Genomic DNA, 19,276 nt, shown 5'->3' with positions numbered 1-19,276 from the left:
ACATAGCAGTCTGTGCACAGGGCACACAGTGACATTGGTGGGAGAGGTGGGTGAATAGGATAGGTTACATAGCAGTCTGTGCACAGGGCACACAGTGACATTGGTCTGAGTGGTGGGTGAATAGGATAGGTTACATAGCAGTCTGTGCACAGGGCACACAGTGACATTGGTGGGAGTGGTGGGTGAATAGGAGAGGTTACATAGCAGTCTGTGCACAGGGCACACAGTGACATTGGTGTGAGAGGTGGGTGAATAGGATAGGTTACATAGCAGTCTGTGCACAGGGCACACAGTGACATTGGTGGGAGTGGTGGGTGAATAGGAGAGGTTACATAGCAGTCTGTGCACAGGGCACACAGTGACATTGGTGTGGGTGAATAGGAGAGGTTATATAGCAGTCTGTGCACAGGGCACACAGTGACATTGGTGTGAGAGGTGGGTGAATAGGATAGGTTACATAGCAGTCTGTGCACAGGGCACACAGTGACATTGGTGTGGGTGAATAGGAGAGGTTATATAGCAGTCTGTGCACAGGGCACACAGTGACATTGGTGTGAGAGGTGGGTGAATAGGATAGGTTACATAGCAGTCTGGGCACAGGGCACACAGTGACATTGGTGTGAGAGGTGGGTGAATAGGATAGGTTACATAGCAGTCTGTGCACAGGGCACACAGTGACATTGGTGTGAGAGGTGGGTGAATAGGATAGGTTACATAGCAGTCTGTGCACAGGGCACACAGTGACATTGGTGTGAGTGGTGGGTGAATAGGATAGGTTACATAGCAGTCTGTGCACAGGGCACACAGTGACATTGGTGGGAGTGGTGGGTGAATAGGAGAGGTTACATAGCAGTCTGTGCACAGGGCACACAGTGACATTGGTGTGAGAGGTGGGTGAATAGGATAGGTTACATAGCAGTCTGTGCACAGGGCACACAGTGACATTGGTGGGAGTGGTGGGTGAATAGGAGAGGTTACATAGCAGTCTGTGCACAGGGCACACAGTGACATTGGTGTGAGAGGTGGGTGAATAGGATAGGTTACATAGCAGTCTGTGCACAGGGCACACAGTGACATTGGTGTGAGTGGTGGGTGAATAGGATAGGTTACATAGCAGTCTGTGCACAGGGCACACAGTGACATTGGTGGGAGTGGTGGGTGAATAGGAGAGGTTACATAGCAGTCTGTGCACAGGGCACACAGTGACATTGGTGTGAGAGGTGGGTGAATAGGATAGGTTACATAGCAGTCTGTGCACAGGGCACACAGTGACATTGGTGGGAGTGGTGGGTGAATAGGAGAGGTTACATAGCAGTCTGTGCACAGGGCACACAGTGACATTGGTGTGAGTGGTGGGTGAATAGGATAGGTTACATAGCAGTCTGTGCACAGGGCACACAGTGACATTGGTGGGAGTGGTGGGTGAATAGGAGAGGTTACATAGCAGTCTGTGCACAGGGCACACAGTGACATTGGTGTGGGTGAATAGGAGAGGTTATATAGCAGTCTGTGCACAGGGCACACAGTGACATTGGTGTGAGAGGTGGGTGAATAGGATAGGTTACATAGCAGTCTGTGCACAGGGCACACAGTGACATTGGTGTGGGTGAATAGGAGAGGTTATATAGCAGTCTGTGCACAGGGCACACAGTGACATTGGTGTGAGAGGTGGGTGAATAGGATAGGTTACATAGCAGTCTGTGCACAGGGCACACAGTGACATTGGTGTGAGAGGTGGGTGAATAGGATAGGTTACATAGCAGTCTGTGCACAGGGCACACAGTGACATTGGTGTGAGAGGTGGGTGAATAGGATAGGTTACATAGCAGTCTGTGCACAGGGCACACAGTGACATTGGTGTGAGTGGTGGGTGAATAGGATAGGTTACATAGCAGTCTGTGCACAGGGCACACAGTGACATTGGTGGGAGTGGTGGGTGAATAGGAGAGGTTACATAGCAGTCTGTGCACAGGGCACACAGTGACATTGGTGTGAGAGGTGGGTGAATAGGATAGGTTACATAGCAGTCTGTGCACAGGGCACACAGTGACATTGGTGGGAGTGGTGGGTGAATAGGAGAGGTTACATAGCAGTCTGTGCACAGGGCACACAGTGACATTGGTGTGGGTGAATAGGAGAGGTTATATAGCAGTCTGTGCACAGGGCACACAGTGACATTGGTGTGAGAGGTCGGTGAATAGGATAGGTTACATAGCAGTCTGTGCACAGGGCACACAGTGACATTGGTGTGGGTGAATAGGAGAGGTTATATAGCAGTCTGTGCACAGGGCACACAGTGACATTGGTGTGAGAGGTGGGTGAATAGGATAGGTTACATAGCAGTCTGTGCACAGGGCACACAGTGACATTGGTGTGAGAGGTGGGTGAATAGGATAGGTTACATAGCAGTCTGTGCACAGGGCACACAGTGACATTGGTGTGAGAGGTGGGTGAATAGGATAGGTTACATAGCAGTCTGTGCACAGGGCACACAGTGACATTGGTGTGAGTGGTGGGTGAATAGGATAGGTTACATAGCAGTCTGTGCACAGGGCACACAGTGACATTGGTGGGAGTGGTGGGTGAATAGGAGAGGTTACATAGCAGTCTGTGCACAGGGCACACAGTGACATTGGTGTGAGAGGTGGGTGAATAGGATAGGTTACATAGCAGTCTGTGCACAGGGCACACAGTGACATTGGTGGGAGTGGTGGGTGAATAGGAGAGGTTACATAGCAGTCTGTGCACAGGGCACACAGTGACATTGGTGTGAGAGGTGGGTGAATAGGATAGGTTACATAGCAGTCTGTGCACAGGGCACACAGTGACATTGGTGTGAGTGGTGGGTGAATAGGATAGGTTACATAGCAGTCTGTGCACAGGGCACACAGTGACATTGGTGGGAGTGGTGGGTGAATAGGAGAGGTTACATAGCAGTCTGTGCACAGGGCACACAGTGACATTGGTATGAGAGGTGGGTGAATAGGATAGGTTACATAGCAGTCTGTGCACAGGGCACACAGTGACATTGGTGGGAGTGGTGGGAGAATAGGAGAGGTTACATAGCAGTCTGTGCACAGGGCACACAGTGACATTGGTGTGAGTGGTGGGTGAATAGGATAGGTTACATAGCAGTCTGTGCACAGGGCACACAGTGACATTGGTGGGAGTGGTGGGTGAATAGGAGAGGTTACATAGCAGTCTGTGCACAGGGCACACAGTGACATTGGTGTGAGTGGTGAGTGAATAGGATAAGGTTACATAGCAGTCTGTGCACAGGGCACACAGTGACATTGGTGGGAGTGGTGGGTGAATAGGAGAGGCTACATAGCAGTCTGTGCACAGGGCACACAGTGACATTGGTGTGAGAGGTGGGTGAATAGGAGAGGCTACATAGCAGTCTGTGCACAGGGCACACAGTGACATTGGTGTGAGAGGTGGGTGAATAGGATAGGTTACATAGCAGTCTGTGCACAGGGCACACAGTGACATTGGTGGGAGTGGTGGGTGAATAGGAGAGGTTACATAGCAGTCTGTGCACAGGGCACACAGTGACATTGGTGTGAGAGGTGGGTGAATAGGATAGGTTACATAGCAGTCTGTGCACAGGGCACACAGTGACATTGGTGGGAGTGGTGGGTGAATAGGAGAGGTTACATAGCAGTCTGTGCACAGGGCACACAGTGACATTGGTGTGAGTGGTGGGTGAATAGGATAGGTTACATAGCAGTCTGTGCACAGGGCACACAGTGACATTGGTGTGAGTGGTGGGTGAATAGGATAGGTTACATAGCAGTCTGTGCACAGGGCACACAATGACATTGGTGGGAGTGGTGGGTGAATAGGAGAGGTTACATAGCAGTCTGTGCACAGGGCACACAGTGACATTGGTGTGAGAGGTGGGTGAATAGGATAGGTTACATAGCAGTCTGTGCACAGGGCACACAGTGACATTGGTGGGAGTGGTGGGTGAATAGGAGAGGTTACATAGCAGTCTGTGCACAGGGCACACAGTGACATTGGTGTGAGTGGTGGGTGAATAGGATAGGTTACATAGCAGTCTGTGCACAGGGCACACAGTGACATTGGTGGGAGTGGTGGGTGAATAGGAGAGGTTACATAGCAGTCTGTGCACAGGGCACACAGTGACATTGGTGTGAGTGGTGAGTGAATAGGATAAGGTTACATAGCAGTCTGTGCACAGGGCACACAGTGACATTGGTGGGAGTGGTGGGTGAATAGGAGAGGCTACATAGCAGTCTGTGCACAGGGCACACAGTGACATTGGTGTGAGAGGTGGGTGAATAGGAGAGGCTACATAGCAGTCTGTGCACAGGGCACACAGTGACATTGGTGTGAGTGGTGGGTGAATAGGATAGGTTACATAGCAGTCTGTGCACAGGGCACACAGTGACATTGGTGGGAGTGGTGGGTGAATAGGAGAGGTTACATAGCAGTCTGTGCACAGGGCACACAGTGACATTGGTGTGAGTGGTGGGTGAATAGGATAGGTTACATAGCAGTCTGTGCACAGGGCACACAGTGACATTGGTGGGAGTGGTGGGTGAATAGGAGAGGTTACATAGCAGTCTGTGCACAGGGCACACAGTGACATTGGTGTGAGTGGTGAGTGAATAGGATAAGGTTACATAGCAGTCTGTGCACAGGGCACACAGTGACATTGGTGGGAGTGGTGGGTGAATAGGATAGGCTACATAGCAGTCTGTGCACAGGGCACACAGTGACATATGTGTGAGTAGAGGATGAATAGGAGAGGTTACATAGCAGTCTGTGCACAGGGCACACAGTGACATTGGTGGGAGTGGTGGGTGAAGAGGAGAGGTTACATAGCAGTCTGTGCACAGGGCACACAGTGACATTGGTGGGAGTGGTGGGTGAAGAGGATAGGCTACATAGCAGTCTGTGCACAGGGCACACAGTGACATTGGTGTGAGTGGTGGATGAATAGGATAATGTTACATAGCAGTCTGTGCACAGGGCACACAGTGACATTGGTGTGACTGTTGAGTGAATAGGATAGGTTACATAGCAGTCTGTGCACAGGGCACACAGTGACATTGGTGTAAGTGGTGGGTGAATAGGAGAGGCTACATAGCAGTCTGTACACAGAGCGCACAGTGACATTTGTGGGAGTGGTGGGTGAATAGGATAGGCTACATAGCAGTCTGTGCACAGGACACACAGTGACAGTGGTGTGAGTGTTGGGTGAATAGGATAGGCTACATAGCAGTCTGTGCACAGAGCACACAGAGACATTGGTGTGAGTGGTGGGTGTCACGACCAGGGTATCTCGGCATGCCGGCCGGCAGGTATTACCTGTGTGGACGCTATGGCGAGGGGCATCTGGCAGTGCATTGGCTGCGCGTAGTCCTGTGCGGCCATACTGTCACTCTGGTCTGGTTAGGCCTGGTGGTGCTTCTGTTCCGCTCTGGCATGGGCGCGGCCATCTTGCCTCCGGTCATGTGACCTAGTTGCCCTATCCTGGTGTGTCACATGCTCTCTCTGGCCTGTCACAGTGCAGCACTGGGTATTTAAGGGAGTGCCGAGCTTCCTCTCATTGCCAGTGCAACGTGTTTCTCAGTGAGAGCTGAGAGAGAGAGTTCCTGTGCTCATTCACCTGTCTGTTGGGATTATTACCTAGCCTGCTTCACCCTGCCTGTTCCAGCCCCGCTGGCCCCTACCTCCTCCATTACCTCTCCCTTGCCTGAGTACCTGAGTCAGCTGTTACCCTGCACCTTGCCTCCACTTGCAGTTTCCCTGGAAATTATTTCTCAGCCTGCAATCCATTCAGCCTGCAATTCTTTTCAGCCTGCAACTCACTCCAGCCTGCAATTCACTTCAGTCTGCAATTCACTTCAGTCTGCAATTCTTTTCAGCCTCACAAACCGTGGAATACTGGACTACCTTCTGTTACCACTACCTGGACTTTTTCCTATTGCTTCACTACAGTTTCCCAAGTGCACTTTAATGCTATACCCGGACTTTTTGTTTTGCCACATTCATGTCTGTTAAGCCACTCATTAAAAACTCCACGATTATTTTTAAATCTGCTTCAATGTCTGCTCCTATTACCACCCCGGGCCCACAACAAAACCAGAACCTCACAGTTTGCACTGGCCACATGGACCTGGCCACGGGACAGGAGTCTGGAGCGGATTTATTCCAATGTATTGCAGACCGCTTGGAAAACCTGGAAGCTATGCAGCACCAAGTGGCTCAATTTCTACAAGAAATGTCCAAACGACAGGATAATCTGCAAAACTCCTTGTCTACCTCTAATTTAACTACAGTTACCTCTACTACTCCACCTGATAATACCAGTTACAGGGCATCCCTTCGACTACACCTTCCCATGCTAAGTAAATTTGACGGCAACCCCAAGCTCTGCCGTGGATTCCTGAATCAGTACGATATACATTTCACCCTACAGCCTGACAACTTTCCAACTGCTAGAACCAAAGTGGCCCACCTGGTGTCTTGATTCTCTGGTCCAGCCTTGAATTGGGCTTCCCCACTCTGGGAGCGTTCAGATTCTCTACTGGACAACTATACAGACTTCGTAACATCATTCAGGAGGATTTTTGATGAACCTGGGCGAACTGTATCAGCCTCATCTAGCATTATGTCACTGAAAAAAGGAACCCGTCCCGTCAGCCAATATGTAGTACACTTCCAGATTTTGGCATCAGAGCTCAAGTGGAATGAAAAAGCCCTCACCTCAGCTTTCTGGCATGGGCTTTCCGACCGTCTGAAGGATGACTTGGTCACCCGCGACCTTCCTACTAATCTCAATGATCTGATTTCTCTCTGTAAGAAGGTCGATCTCCGCTTTAGAGAATGTCAGGCCGAGAAACAAAGAACTGACCGTACTAGGGCCCTCATTCAGAGCCACTCGCTATTTGTGGTCGTTCGTTCTAAAACTAGGGGTGGCTATTCAAATGAACCGTTCGCTGTTTGCGGTCTGTTCACGCCTCTATGTCTGAACGAGCGAACAAAACTTGCGTTCGTTTTTTGGAAAACTACGCCCCCTGGCCGCTCGCATCCTACGTCATGTCCGCTATTTATTAGATTAATCGAGTACATCGACAAGGCTATGAACTGCTCGCTATTCTTGGGGTTGGTGTTTGCTACCACAATTTTGCGAGCAGTTCTGACTATAAAATAACCCAGTGACGTGGTCCATGACGCTGCTGTTTTAAATATGCACACCCATAAAATGCCCATTTTGACCTTTAAGCACGCCTGCGTTCTGATTTCCTCTCCCCATTTTCAAGCACCTTCCCCTGTTACCACCCACATACACCTCTTTCTGTCACTCAAAATAGCAGGCATTCGCTATTTTGCGAGCACATGAATTTCGGCCGCACTGACTGGTTAGCGCATGCGTATAACGATCCGTACGCATGCGCAGTTGGGCTAATATCGCTCGGAACGAACGAGCGGCCGCTTACGAGCGGCTCTGAATCAGGCCCTAAGTCCATCACTCTTCCTTCTTCTACCCATCCATCTCCCACTCCTACAGATGAAGAGCCAATGCAGGTGAATCATACGCCCCTCTCCAGAGAAGAATGCCAGAGAATATAAAAAAACCTCTGTCTATACTGTGGAGAAACGGGTCACCTGGTGGCCTCCTGTACCCGCAAGCCAGGAAACGCCCATTCCTAACTGACCCTGGGGGCATCAAGTTAGGAGTTATCTGTCCGTTCCTAACTTCCAAAGACTTTGTCCTGATCTTGGCCATAGATGTCAAGCCTAAACCTGCCTTTGTCACTGCTCTACTAGATTCTGGAGCAGCTGGAAACTTTATGACCTCTAGTCTCGTTGATAAATTACGAATTCCCTGTTCTACCCTGGATCATCTAATCTCTCTGACTGCTGTAGACGGACGTCCTCTGGCTAACGGAGTTGTCACCAAGGAGACTCAACCAGTGCTAGTCTGCATTGGAGCACTCCATTCTGAGTATCTAAAATTTCTCGTGATTCTGGAGGCTTCCCAAGAAGTCGTTTTAGGGTTACCCTGGTTGCGTCTGCACAATCCCAGGATAGACTGGTACTCTATGTAAATTCTTTCATGGGGAGTTGAGTGTCAGAAATCCTGTCTTCCCAAGATACGACCTATGAGGAAAACAGTCTTGTTAGTACCTCCAGCTATTCCCAAAGAGTATCAACTGTTTGCTGATGTTTTTTCTGAACAACAAGCTAATATGTTACCTCCTCACAGGGAATGGGATTGCCCCATCGAATTGGTGCCTGATAAGATGCCTCCTCGAGGTCGCACCTATCCTCTATCCTTGCCAGAGACCAAAGCAATGTCCGAGTACATCCGGGAGAATTTAGAGAAAGGGTTCATTCATCCCTCTACGTCTCCTGCTGGTGCTGGATTCTTTTTCATCGGGAAGAAGGATGGTGGGTTAAGACCATGTATAGATTATCGAGGCCTTAATGACATAACAGTCAAGAATCCGTTGATTACAGAACTATTCGACAGAGTCAAGGGATCCATCGTTTTTTCTAAATTAGACCTACGAGGGGCCTATAACCTTATTCGTATGTGTGCAGAAGATGAGTGGAAAACTGCTTTTAATACCAGAGATGGACACTTTGAATATCTAGTGATACCCTTCGGCTTATGCAATGCTCCTGCTGTCTTTCAAGGCTTCGTCAATGAGATTTTCCGGGATATGTTGTATGTCTCCGTAGCCGTTTATCTGGACGATATACTGATTTTTTCCTCCTCTCTAGAGGAGCACCATAAACATGTGAAGGAAGTACTGTGTCATTTAAGAAAAAAACATCTCTATTGCAAACTAGAGAAATGTGTCTTCAGTGTACCCAGTGTGCCATTCCTTGGATATGTCATCTCCGGTTCCAGTCTGGAAATGGATCCCAAAAAGGTTCAGGCAATTCTAGATTGGTTCCGACCCCAGACATTGAAAGCCATCCAGAGACTGCTCGGATTTGCCAATTACTATAGGCGCTTTATTAAAGGATTTTCGTCCCTGTTGGCTCCCATCACAGCGTTGACTCGTAAAGGCGCTAATCCTACTGTATGGACTCCTGAAGCTGAGACAGCCTTCCAGCTTTTGAAACAAGCTTTTATCACTGCTCCAGTGTTAAGACAACCAGACGTGGATAGACCTTTTCTGTTGGAGGTAGATGTATCTTCGGGGGCAGTGGGAGCAGTTCTATCTCAATGGTATGAGGATAACCGAGTTCACCCTTGTGGCTTCTTCTCCAAGAAGTTTTCTCCTGCTGAAAAAAACTACGCTATTGGCGAACAAGAACTTTTGGCAGTTTAGCTGGCACTTAAAGAGTGGCGATACCTGTTGGAAGGAGCTAAATTCACTTTTACTGTCTTCACCGACCATAGAAACCTCCTCTTCTTCAAAAATATCCAGTGTATAAGTCCTCGTCTGGCCCGATGGGCAATATTCTTTGCTCTATTCCATTTTACTCTGACCTTTCATTCTGGAGCCCTCAATCAGAAAGCAGATGCTCTGTCTAGATCATTTCCCTGTGACAACAATACTGAAACCTCGCGCAGTACTCCTGTGCTAGAATCAAGGGTGTTTGCTACCACACAGCTACAGCCTCCTACTGGGAAAACCTTTGTGGCCCCGGAGTTAAGGAAGCAGCTGCTCACATGGGCTCACTCCTTGCACTTCGCAGGTCATTCTGGTACTCGGAAGACTCTGGAATTTTTGAAAAGGTCCTACTGGTGGCCCTCGATGAAGACTGATGTATTGGAGTTTGTCTCCTCATGTACCCCATGTGCCCAGCACAAGTCCTCCCGTCAAGCCCCAGCGGGTGAGTTGTTGCCTCTACCCATTCCATCATGTCCATGGACGCACCTCTCCATGGACTTTGTAATGGACTTACCAAGTTCAGAGGGCTACACCACCATCTGGGGCGTGGTGGATCGATTTTTGAAGATGGTCCATTACGTTCCTCTAAAGAAATTACCCACAGCTTCTGATTTGGCTCATTTGTTTGTCCAGCACATATTCTGCCTGCATGGACTCCCTGCGGAAATAGTCTCAGATCGTGGTGTTCAATTTGTGGCAAAGTTTTGGAGAGCCTTGTGTTCAATTCTGCAAGTAAAACTCAATTTTTCCACAGCCTACCACCCACAGAGTAATGGATCCACAGAAAGAGTCAACCAGGACCTTGAGACTTTTCTAAGAATATTCATGTCATCATCCCAAGACAATTGGTCCGAGTTACTGCCCTGGGCTGAATTCGCGCACAATGCCTCATATCATTCCTCTACTAATCAAACTCCATTCCAGGTGGTTTATGGTCTTCACCCTCGAGTACCTGAAATCCGGAGCCTGCCGGCTTTTGATGTTCCAGCCATAGAGGATACTGTACAAAGATTTGCATCCATATGGGCTCGAGTGCGCACTGATTTGGAGAAGACGTCCTCTCGCTACAAACTACAAACTACAAGCAGACAGGAGGCGAAGGAAGATACCTTGCATGAAAGTTGGAGACCAGGTTTGGTTGTCCACTCGGAACCTACGCCTCAGAGTCCCTTCCATGAAGTTTGCCCCATGTTACATCGGACCCTTCTCCATCACAGAAATCATCAATCCTGTGGCTTATCACCTTCAGCTCCCCTCTTACTTAAGAATTGCAAACTCTTTCCATATTTCCTTACTTCAGCCATTAATCCTAAACAAGTTCCTCAAAGTTGTCCCTGTTCCCCCTCGTGTCCAGACTGCTAGAGGTGTGGAGTTCGAGGTCTCCCAAGTTCTGGAATCTCATGTCCGCAGGGGTCGATTACAGTACCTTCTGGTTTGGAAGGGTTATGGCCAGGAAGAACGCTGTTGGACTGATGCCCGGGATATCCATGCTCCCGCACTCGTCAGGAAATTCCATGCTGTCCATCCTGAAAAGCCTGGTGAGTGTCCTGAGGCCACCCATAAAGGGGGGATACTGTCATGACCAGCAGGTATTACCTGTGAGGATGCTATGGCGAGGGGCGTCTGGCGTTGGTGCTGGTATCTGGCGGGGTGCATTGGCTGCACGTAGTCCTGTGCGGGCATACTGTCACTGTGGTCTGATTAGGCCTGGTGGTGCTTCCGTTCTGCTCTGGCATGGGCGCCGCCATCTTGTCTCCAGTCATGTGACCTAGTTGCCCTATCCTGGTGTGTCACATGCTCTCTCTGGCCTGTCACAGTGCAGTACTGGGTATTTAAGGGAGTGCCGAGCTTCCTCTCATTGCCAGTGCAACGTGTTTCTCAGCGAGAGCTGAGAGAGTTCCTGTGTTCATTCACCTGTCTGTTGGGATTATTACCTAGCCTGCTTCACCCTGTCTGTTTCAGCCCCACTGGCTCCTACCTCCTCCATTACCTCTCCCTTGCCTGAGTACCTGAGTCAGCTGTTACCCTGCACCTTGCCTCCACTTGCAGTTTCCCTGGACATTATTTCTCAGCCTGCAATCCATTCAGCCTGCAATTCTTTTCAGCCTGCAACTCACTCCAGCCTGCAATTCACTTCAGTCTGCAATTCTTTTCAGCCTCACAAACCCTGGAATACTGGACTACCTTCTGTTACCACTACCTGGACATTTTCCCATTGCTTCACTACAGTTTCCCAAGTGCACTTTAGTGCTATACCCAGACTTTTTGTTTTGCCACATTCATGTCTGTTAAAAACTCCACATTTATTTTTAAAACTGCTTCAATGTCTGCTCCTTTTACCACCCCGGGCCCACAACAAAACCAAAACCTCACAGTGGGTGAATAGGATAGGCTACATAGCAGTCTGTGCACAGGGCACACAGTGACATTGGTGTTAGTGGTGGGTGAATAGGAGAGGCTACATAGCAGTCTGTGCACAGGGCACACAGTGACATTGGTGTGAGTGGTGGGTGAATAGGAGAGGCTACATAGCAGTCTGTGCACAGGGCACACAGTGACATTGGTGTGAGTGGTGGGTGAATAGGAGAGGCTACATAGCAGTCTGTGCACAGGGCACACAGTGACATTGGTGTGAGTGGTGGGTAAATAGGATAGGCTACATAGCAGTCTGTGCACAGAGCACACAGAGACATTGGTGTGAGTGGTGGGTGAAGAGGAGAGGTTGCATAGCAGTCTGTGCACAGGGCACACAGTGACATTGGTGTGAGTGGTGGGTGAATAAGATAGGCTACATAGCAGTCTGTGCACAGAGCACACAGAGACATTGGTGTGAGTAGTGGGTGAAGAGGAGAGGTTGCATAGCAGTCTGTGCACAGGGCACACAGTGACATTGGTGTGAGTGGTGGGTGAATAGGAGAGGTTACATAGCAGTCTGTGCACAGGTCACACAGTGACATAAGTGTGAGTGGTGGGTGAATAGGATACATAGCAGTCTGTGCACAGGGCACACAGTGACATTGGTGTGAGTGGTGGGTGAATAGGAGAGGCCACATAGCAGTCTGTACACAGGGCGCACAGTGACATTGGTGTGAGTGGTGGGTGAATAGGATAGGCTACATAGCAGTCTGTGCACAGGGCGCACAGTGACATTGGTGTGAGTGGTGGGTGAATAGGATAGGCTACATAGCAGTCTGTGCACAGGGCGCACAGTGACATTGCTGTGAGTGGTGGGTGAATAGGATAGGCTACATAGCAGTCTGTGCACAGGGCACACAGTGACATTGGTGTGGGTGAATAGGAGAGGTTATATAGCAGTCTGTGCACAGGGCACACAGTGACATTGGTGTGAGTGGTGGGTGAATAGGATAGGTTACATAGCAGTCTGTGCACAGGGCACACAGTGACATTGGTGTGAGTGGTGGGTGAATAGGATAGGCTACATAGCAGTTTGCACAGGGCACACAGTGACATTGGTGTGAGTGGTGGGTGAATAGGATAGGCTACATAGCAGTCTGTGCACAGGGCGCACAGTGACATTGGTGTGAGTGGTGGGTGAATAGGATAGGCTACATAGCAGTCTGTGCACAGGGCGCACAGTGACATTGCTGTGAGTGGTGGGTGAATAGGATAGGCTACATAGCAGTCTGTGCACAGGGCACACAGTGACATTGGTGTGGGTGAATAGGAGAGGTTATATAGCAGTCTGTGCACAGGGCACACAGTGACATTGGTGTGAGTGGTGGGTGAATAGGATAGGTTACATAGCAGTCTGTGCACAGAGCACACAGTGACATTGGTGTGAGTGGTGGGTGAATAGGATAGGTTACATAGCAGTCTGTGCACAGGGCACGCAGTGACATTGGTGTGAGTTGTGGATGAATAGGATAGGTTACATAGCAGTCTGTGCACAGGACACACAGTGACATTGGAGTGAGTGGTGGGTGAATAGGAGAGGCTACATAGCAGTCTGTTCACAGGGCACACAGTGACATAGGTGTGAGTGGTGGGTGAATAGGATAGGCTACATAGCAGTCTGTACACAGGGCACACAGTGACATTGGTGTGAGTGGTGGATGAATAGGATAGGCTACATAGCAGTCTGTACACAGGGCACACAGTGACATTGGTGTGAGTGGTGGGTGAATAGGATAGGTTACATAGCAGTCTGTGCACAGAGCACACAGTGACATTGGTGTGAGTGGTGGGTGAATAGGATAGGCTACATAGCAGTTTGCACAGGGCACACAGTGACATTGGTGTTAGTGGTGGGTGAATAGGATAGGTTACATAGCAGTCTGTGCACAGGGCACGCAGTGACATTGGTGTGAGTTGTGGATGAATAGGATAGGTTACATAGCAGTCTGTGCACAGGACACACAGTGACATTGGAGTGAGTGGTGGGTGAATAGGAGAGGCTACATAGCAGTCTGTTCACAGGGCACACAGTGACATAGGTGTGAGTGGTGGGTGAATAGGATAGGCTACATAGCAGTCTGTACACAGGGCACACAGTGACATTGGTGTGAGTGGTGGATGAATAGGATAGGTTACATAGCAGTCTGTGCACACAGAACACAGTGACATTGGTGTGAGTGGTGGGTGAATAGGAGTGGCTACATAGCAGTTTGCACAGGGCACACAGTGACATTGGTTTGAGTGTTGGGTGAATATGATAGGTTACATAGCAGTCTGTGCACAGGGCACACAGTGACATTGGTGTGAGTGGTGAGTGAATAGTATAGGTTACATAGCAGTCTGTGCACAGGGCACACAGTGACATTGGTGTGAGTGGTGGGTGAATAGGAGAGGTTACATAGCAGTCTGTGCACAGGGCACACAGTGACATTGGTGTGAGTGGTGGGTGAATAGGAGAGGTTACATAGCAGTCTGTGCACAGAGCACACAGTGACATTGGTGTAAGTGGTGGGTGAATCGGAGAGGTTACATAGCAGTCTGTGCACAGGGCAAACAGTGACATTGGTATGAGTGGTGGGTGAAGGCACTGCTGCCACCAGTCTGTATAGCGCTGCTGGTCATGTAGGCCACTCCCGTGACACGGCCCCTATGCAAAGCAACACCACTGTAACAACGTCAACGTCAAATAAAAAAAATGTTGACAGAAGCAATTCCACCATGGGCGAAGCTGCGGGCAACAGCTAGTATTCTATATTTGCTAGATGAATATATATATCTGTATATTCCATAGACAAACAACCTTTCGGTTTCACATGTCCCATTAAGGCTTCCTACACATGATTGGAAATTTCAGAAACCTGTTGTAACTCTTACACTCAAACTACAAAAAGCAATGAAATTCTGATCTTTATGGCTGACGCCTTAATGGACGTGTTCCTTGCGCAATACACATATAGTAGCCCATAACACCCTGTGGGTAACTGCTGATTCAGCACTCTCATGGAGTCAGATTGCTGTCACTCACAAAATGGTGCAGCTGCTAATTGACAGATTTGTGTATTCACTGGAATACACACATGCAGTCTTTGCAACTGAGGTCTGAACAGTAATGTGGCACACACATCCCACTCATTACCCACAATCATCACACTGTGTCACTTCCCCTGAGTTACCAAAACAGTCCCACTTTGGTCCAACATCCTTCTGACTAGCTATATCCATCTCATTTAGTATCCACATTCAGCTCCTGGATATATTTTGCTTAATTGATAAAACCATCTTACCAATGCTGGGAATACACTGCCAGATAAAATGCCTGTCAGACTGAAAGACCCTGTGAAGGAACAGGGGAAATGTCTGTCGGTCTGCCATGGCTGGGCATATTCTGCCCGATGCGAATGACAATTAAGTTACAAAATTATCGCATCAGACGGGCATGCTGGATGATCCAGCATGCCCGACCGATCAATATTCTAGCACTGGTCGGCCGCACACACAGTACAGTTATCAGAGAGATCCACTGATATGGCAAAAGGAATCCGGCTCTGGAATGGAGTATCTGTTACCAGCACCGGTCCAGTGGAGTAAGTGGCGGGCATTTGGCGCTGGCCCACAAGCCAATCATGGATCGCGGTCCAGCAGCCAATAGCAGATGACGCAGAGTGGTAGCAGTTAGTCCGGTGGCAGGGAGGAAGGAGAGAAGACCTCCTGAAGAAAAGAAACCCGAGGAGGGAGCGCTGGCGGGAAGAGCTCTGGCGGCCACGGAAGAGGCCAGAGGACGGCGCGATCAAGAAAGAAAATTGGCGGTGCTGGCTGGAGGCAGAAAGGAATAGGCGGCACCACTGGCCAGGATGGGCCAGCGGCAGAAGAAAGCGCCTGAGGACCGGAGAGGGTTTGGGTATGGGATCCCGGCTGTCGAATGCAGGCTGTCAGAATACCGACTGCGGCATCCTGACAGTCACAATTCCGACACTAACAGGTAAGTTCCCTAATGCTAACCCTTACCCCTACCCCTATTCTTCCCCCCCCCGGTGCCTGAACCTAACCTCCCCTCCTAGTGCCTAAACTCAACCTCTCCTTCTCCGCACCCTAAACCTAACCATCTTCCCTTAGTGCCTAACCCTAAACCTCCACCTAGTGCCTAACACTATACTTACCTCGGGGATGACGGTGGTTAGTATTCTGGGGCCGGATCCCAACTGCTATCGGGATTCCGGCGCCGGTATTTAGACCGTTAGCACCCATCTGCCGAGATGCTGACTACATCCCCTGGAGAGGACTGTGGGGTTGGAATGTAAAAGATGTCCATACTCCTGAAGAAGCAGGGGGACCATACCCCAGCGAAACGCGTTGAGGGACATTATTTTAAATTTCACAGGATTTACTGGATGCATTTTGGATGGCTTGGAACTCCTCCTGGATGGATTGTGGCGCTGGAGAACCAGGGGAGGCTTACATCTCAGCCTAATTACTGCACAGTAGATGCTAAAGGACATTTTGAGAGCTCACTCCACAGACTGGTAACTCATTGCTGCTCAATTTAATCCTTTTGGAGGAGAAAGTCCTAAAACCAGTTTCAATGATTTGGGAGCTTACATTACAGATTTAGTTGCCATTGCAACTGCATTCATATTTGCTTGTTCTTTTATGGTGACCTTTTTATGACTTGAAACTGCAGAGCAAGAAGTGGCGTATCTATAATAGGTGCAGGGTGTGTGCAGGGCACACATGCCCCCGAGTCCAGGGGGGCCCCGCACCGCACACCCTGCACCCATTTGTTTTTTAAACTTACCTGTCCGTGGTCCCACGTCGGGTCTCAGCGCAGCTGAGAACACCGGAAAACGGCCGCCGCAGCCATTTTCTGGCATTCTACGCATGCGCAGTAGACTCCGGGTACACTCTAGTGCTCAGAGTCTACTAAGGCTCCGGTGGCTGGCCAGCTGCGTCAGTCGGCTGCCAGCCACCAGGGAGAAAGGAGGGGGCCCCACACGGTGAGTGCACATGGGCCTCCTCTCTTTAGATGCCCCTGAGAGCAAGCATATTTTACAATGGGAATGTAGATAACGGAATAAATGTATATGTTTTTATACTTTAAAACCATTCATCTTAGTTATTATCTATTTAGCGCTTGGTTTTTTATATATTATTTTATTTTGTGACTATTGTAGGGTGCTTGAGTGACAGCGTGTCATTTTTACTTCGTTTTTCAGTATTGATTACTTGCTCGCACTCCCGCCTCCAACATTTTGCCCGTGCTGCTCCCCACCTTTGGAACTCTCTCTCTCTTCCCATCAGACTCTCCACCACTCTACAATCATTCAGACTGTCTCTCAAGACCCACTACTTCATTAAAGCCATCCATATCTCATCCTAACTTGCTGCTACATGTTCCTTTCCTCCCAGTCTACCCCATTTCAGACAGAACGGCACAAATGTGGGGAAATAGAGCAGTGCAGATGGGGGGAAGAGAGTGAAACGAATGGAGGTGGGAGACAAAGCAATTCAGATGGGGGGACAGAGCCGCACAGTTAGGGGAGGGCAGAGTTGTGCAGATAAGGGGTTGACAGAACGGCGCGCATGGGGGGGACAGAGCAGCGTGCATGCGGGGACAACAGTGCACATGGGGAGGCAGAGCGGCGTGGATAAAGGGGAGACAGAGTGGTTCAGATAGGAGGAGGACTCTGCCACATATATTCCCCTGTGACGTTCTCACCTCTAAGGATGATATTTCATGAATGACAGAAATGGAGACTCACTGATTCGCGAGTTCCTGAGCCACCATCGGGTGTGGCTCTACAGCTGCATGCAGATCTTGGGTTCTTTGGTCTCCATCTTCAAAATAGTGGAGTATGTCTAGTTCCTCTCCTGTCCTCTTCAGTTGGAAATTCTAGCATGGTGGAACAAGTCCCTTCTGCACCTCAGGGTGCAGATGCTCATTCTCCCTTGGGACATTGTCACTCTCTCCTATGGTGGCTCCACCAGTCCCCCATGGACAGGGACCATCCTTTTCAGATACCGGACTGGATCCTACTCCCCACTGACGCAGGTCTTCGGGGGTGGAGGATGATGATGTTTTTTCAGACCTTCCAGGGTCGATGGACTCAGGAGAGCAGACAGTCCATCAATGGAGCTCCACGCAGTATACAATGCATTTTGCCATATGCAGTCTCTCCTCCTGGGTCATCCGGTCAACCGATGTCGCCTATATAAACCACCAGGGTGGCACTCGCAGTTGCAAAGCCATGATGGAGTCAACTGCATTCTCCGCTAAGCAGAGTGGTATCCATCTGCACTGTCAGCAGCCTTCCTCCCCGGAGTCCAAAATTGGGATGCGGACTCCCTAAGCCTCCAGGATTATCACTTGGGCGAGTAGGCTCCACATCAAGACTCTACTAGTCCACCGTTGGGACCTACCAGACATAGATATGATGGCATCTCAACACAATCATCAGTTGCAGTGATGCAGTTCCCACACCAGGAAGCCCGCAGCTCTCCTGGTGGACGCTCTAGAGGTACCATGGATGTTTCTGCTAATATACATCTTTACTCCAATCTCAAAGATCCCGCAGGTCTTTCGCACGTTAACGCTGGAGGGAGGCACAGTGATCCTTGTGGCTCCAGTGTGGCCACAACAGGAGTGATACATGGATCTTCTGGGCCTGTCCTCCCTCGATGACCCGCTGCGTCTTCCTCTGTGGCAGGATCTTCTGTATCAGGGCCCCTGCTTCCATTCAGATCCGGACTGTCTTGCTTTGATGAAGTGGCTCTTACGACATCAGTCATGCAATGAAAGGAGTTTTCCAGAAGGGTCATTTGTACCATGCTTAATGCCTAGAAGCCCTCTTCAACTACTCTTTAATCTCCGCATTTGGTGGACTTACATATATTGGTGTTTGGCCACAGGCTTTAACAATCTGCCTCTCCCGGCTCCCTTCCTTGAAGGTACAGGTTTCTCTTCCAGAGGGAAGATTGCACTCTTTCCAGATGTTCTGACTTTTTTCCGAAAGTTTTCAACATACAGCCGCCATTTGTTCCTCCGGTGGCTCCATTGACCCTATCTTGGTTCATAGGGCTCTCCAATGGGCTCCCTTTGGCCTCTGGATATGGTGGACATGGGATGGCTTGCATGGAAGACTATTTTCTGCTTGCCTTTGCATCAGCCCCCAAAAATGTCTAAGTTGATCGCCTCGATACCGTTCTGGTATTCCACTTGGATTGGTCCATTCTGCGGACTCGCTTGGGTTACCTTGCCAGGGTTGTCTTGCTTTCACATTAACCAGAAGATCGTGGTCCCACTTTTCAGCATTCCAGATTCTTCAAAGGAGGAAGCCTCTTTGGATGTTGTGCAGGCTCTCCGGATTTACGAGGACAGGACCAGAGATATCCACACAACGGGTTCTCTGTTCGTCCTGTATGATTTCACGAGCAGGACTGGCCGGCTCCTAAGCAGTCCTTGGCCAGGTGGCTCCGTTTGA

General features: G+C 49.6%; 1 protein-coding gene across 1 annotated transcript in view; it reads left to right on the top strand.

Moving 5' to 3' along the window:
• LOC148535054 (E3 ubiquitin-protein ligase PHF7-like) overlaps nt 1–19,276 on the top strand; it is a 72,373-nt gene extending 53,097 nt beyond the window's left edge. The window contains exons 11-12 of the mRNA XM_088464497.1: nt 10,311–10,518; nt 19,056–19,276. Of these exons, the coding sequence (XP_088320623.1) occupies nt 10,311–10,518; nt 19,056–19,276 (429 nt within the window). The remainder of the gene's footprint in view (nt 1–10,310; nt 10,519–19,055) is intronic.

Source organism: Taudactylus pleione, unplaced genomic scaffold (genome assembly GCF_031769625.1).
Source record: "Taudactylus pleione unplaced genomic scaffold, aTauple2 ptg000061l, whole genome shotgun sequence".
In the NCBI taxonomy this organism is placed as follows: domain Eukaryota; kingdom Metazoa; phylum Chordata; class Amphibia; order Anura; family Myobatrachidae; genus Taudactylus; species Taudactylus pleione.
Note: the sequence above shows the minus strand (reverse complement) of the source record. Positions and strands in the feature narration are given on the sequence as shown.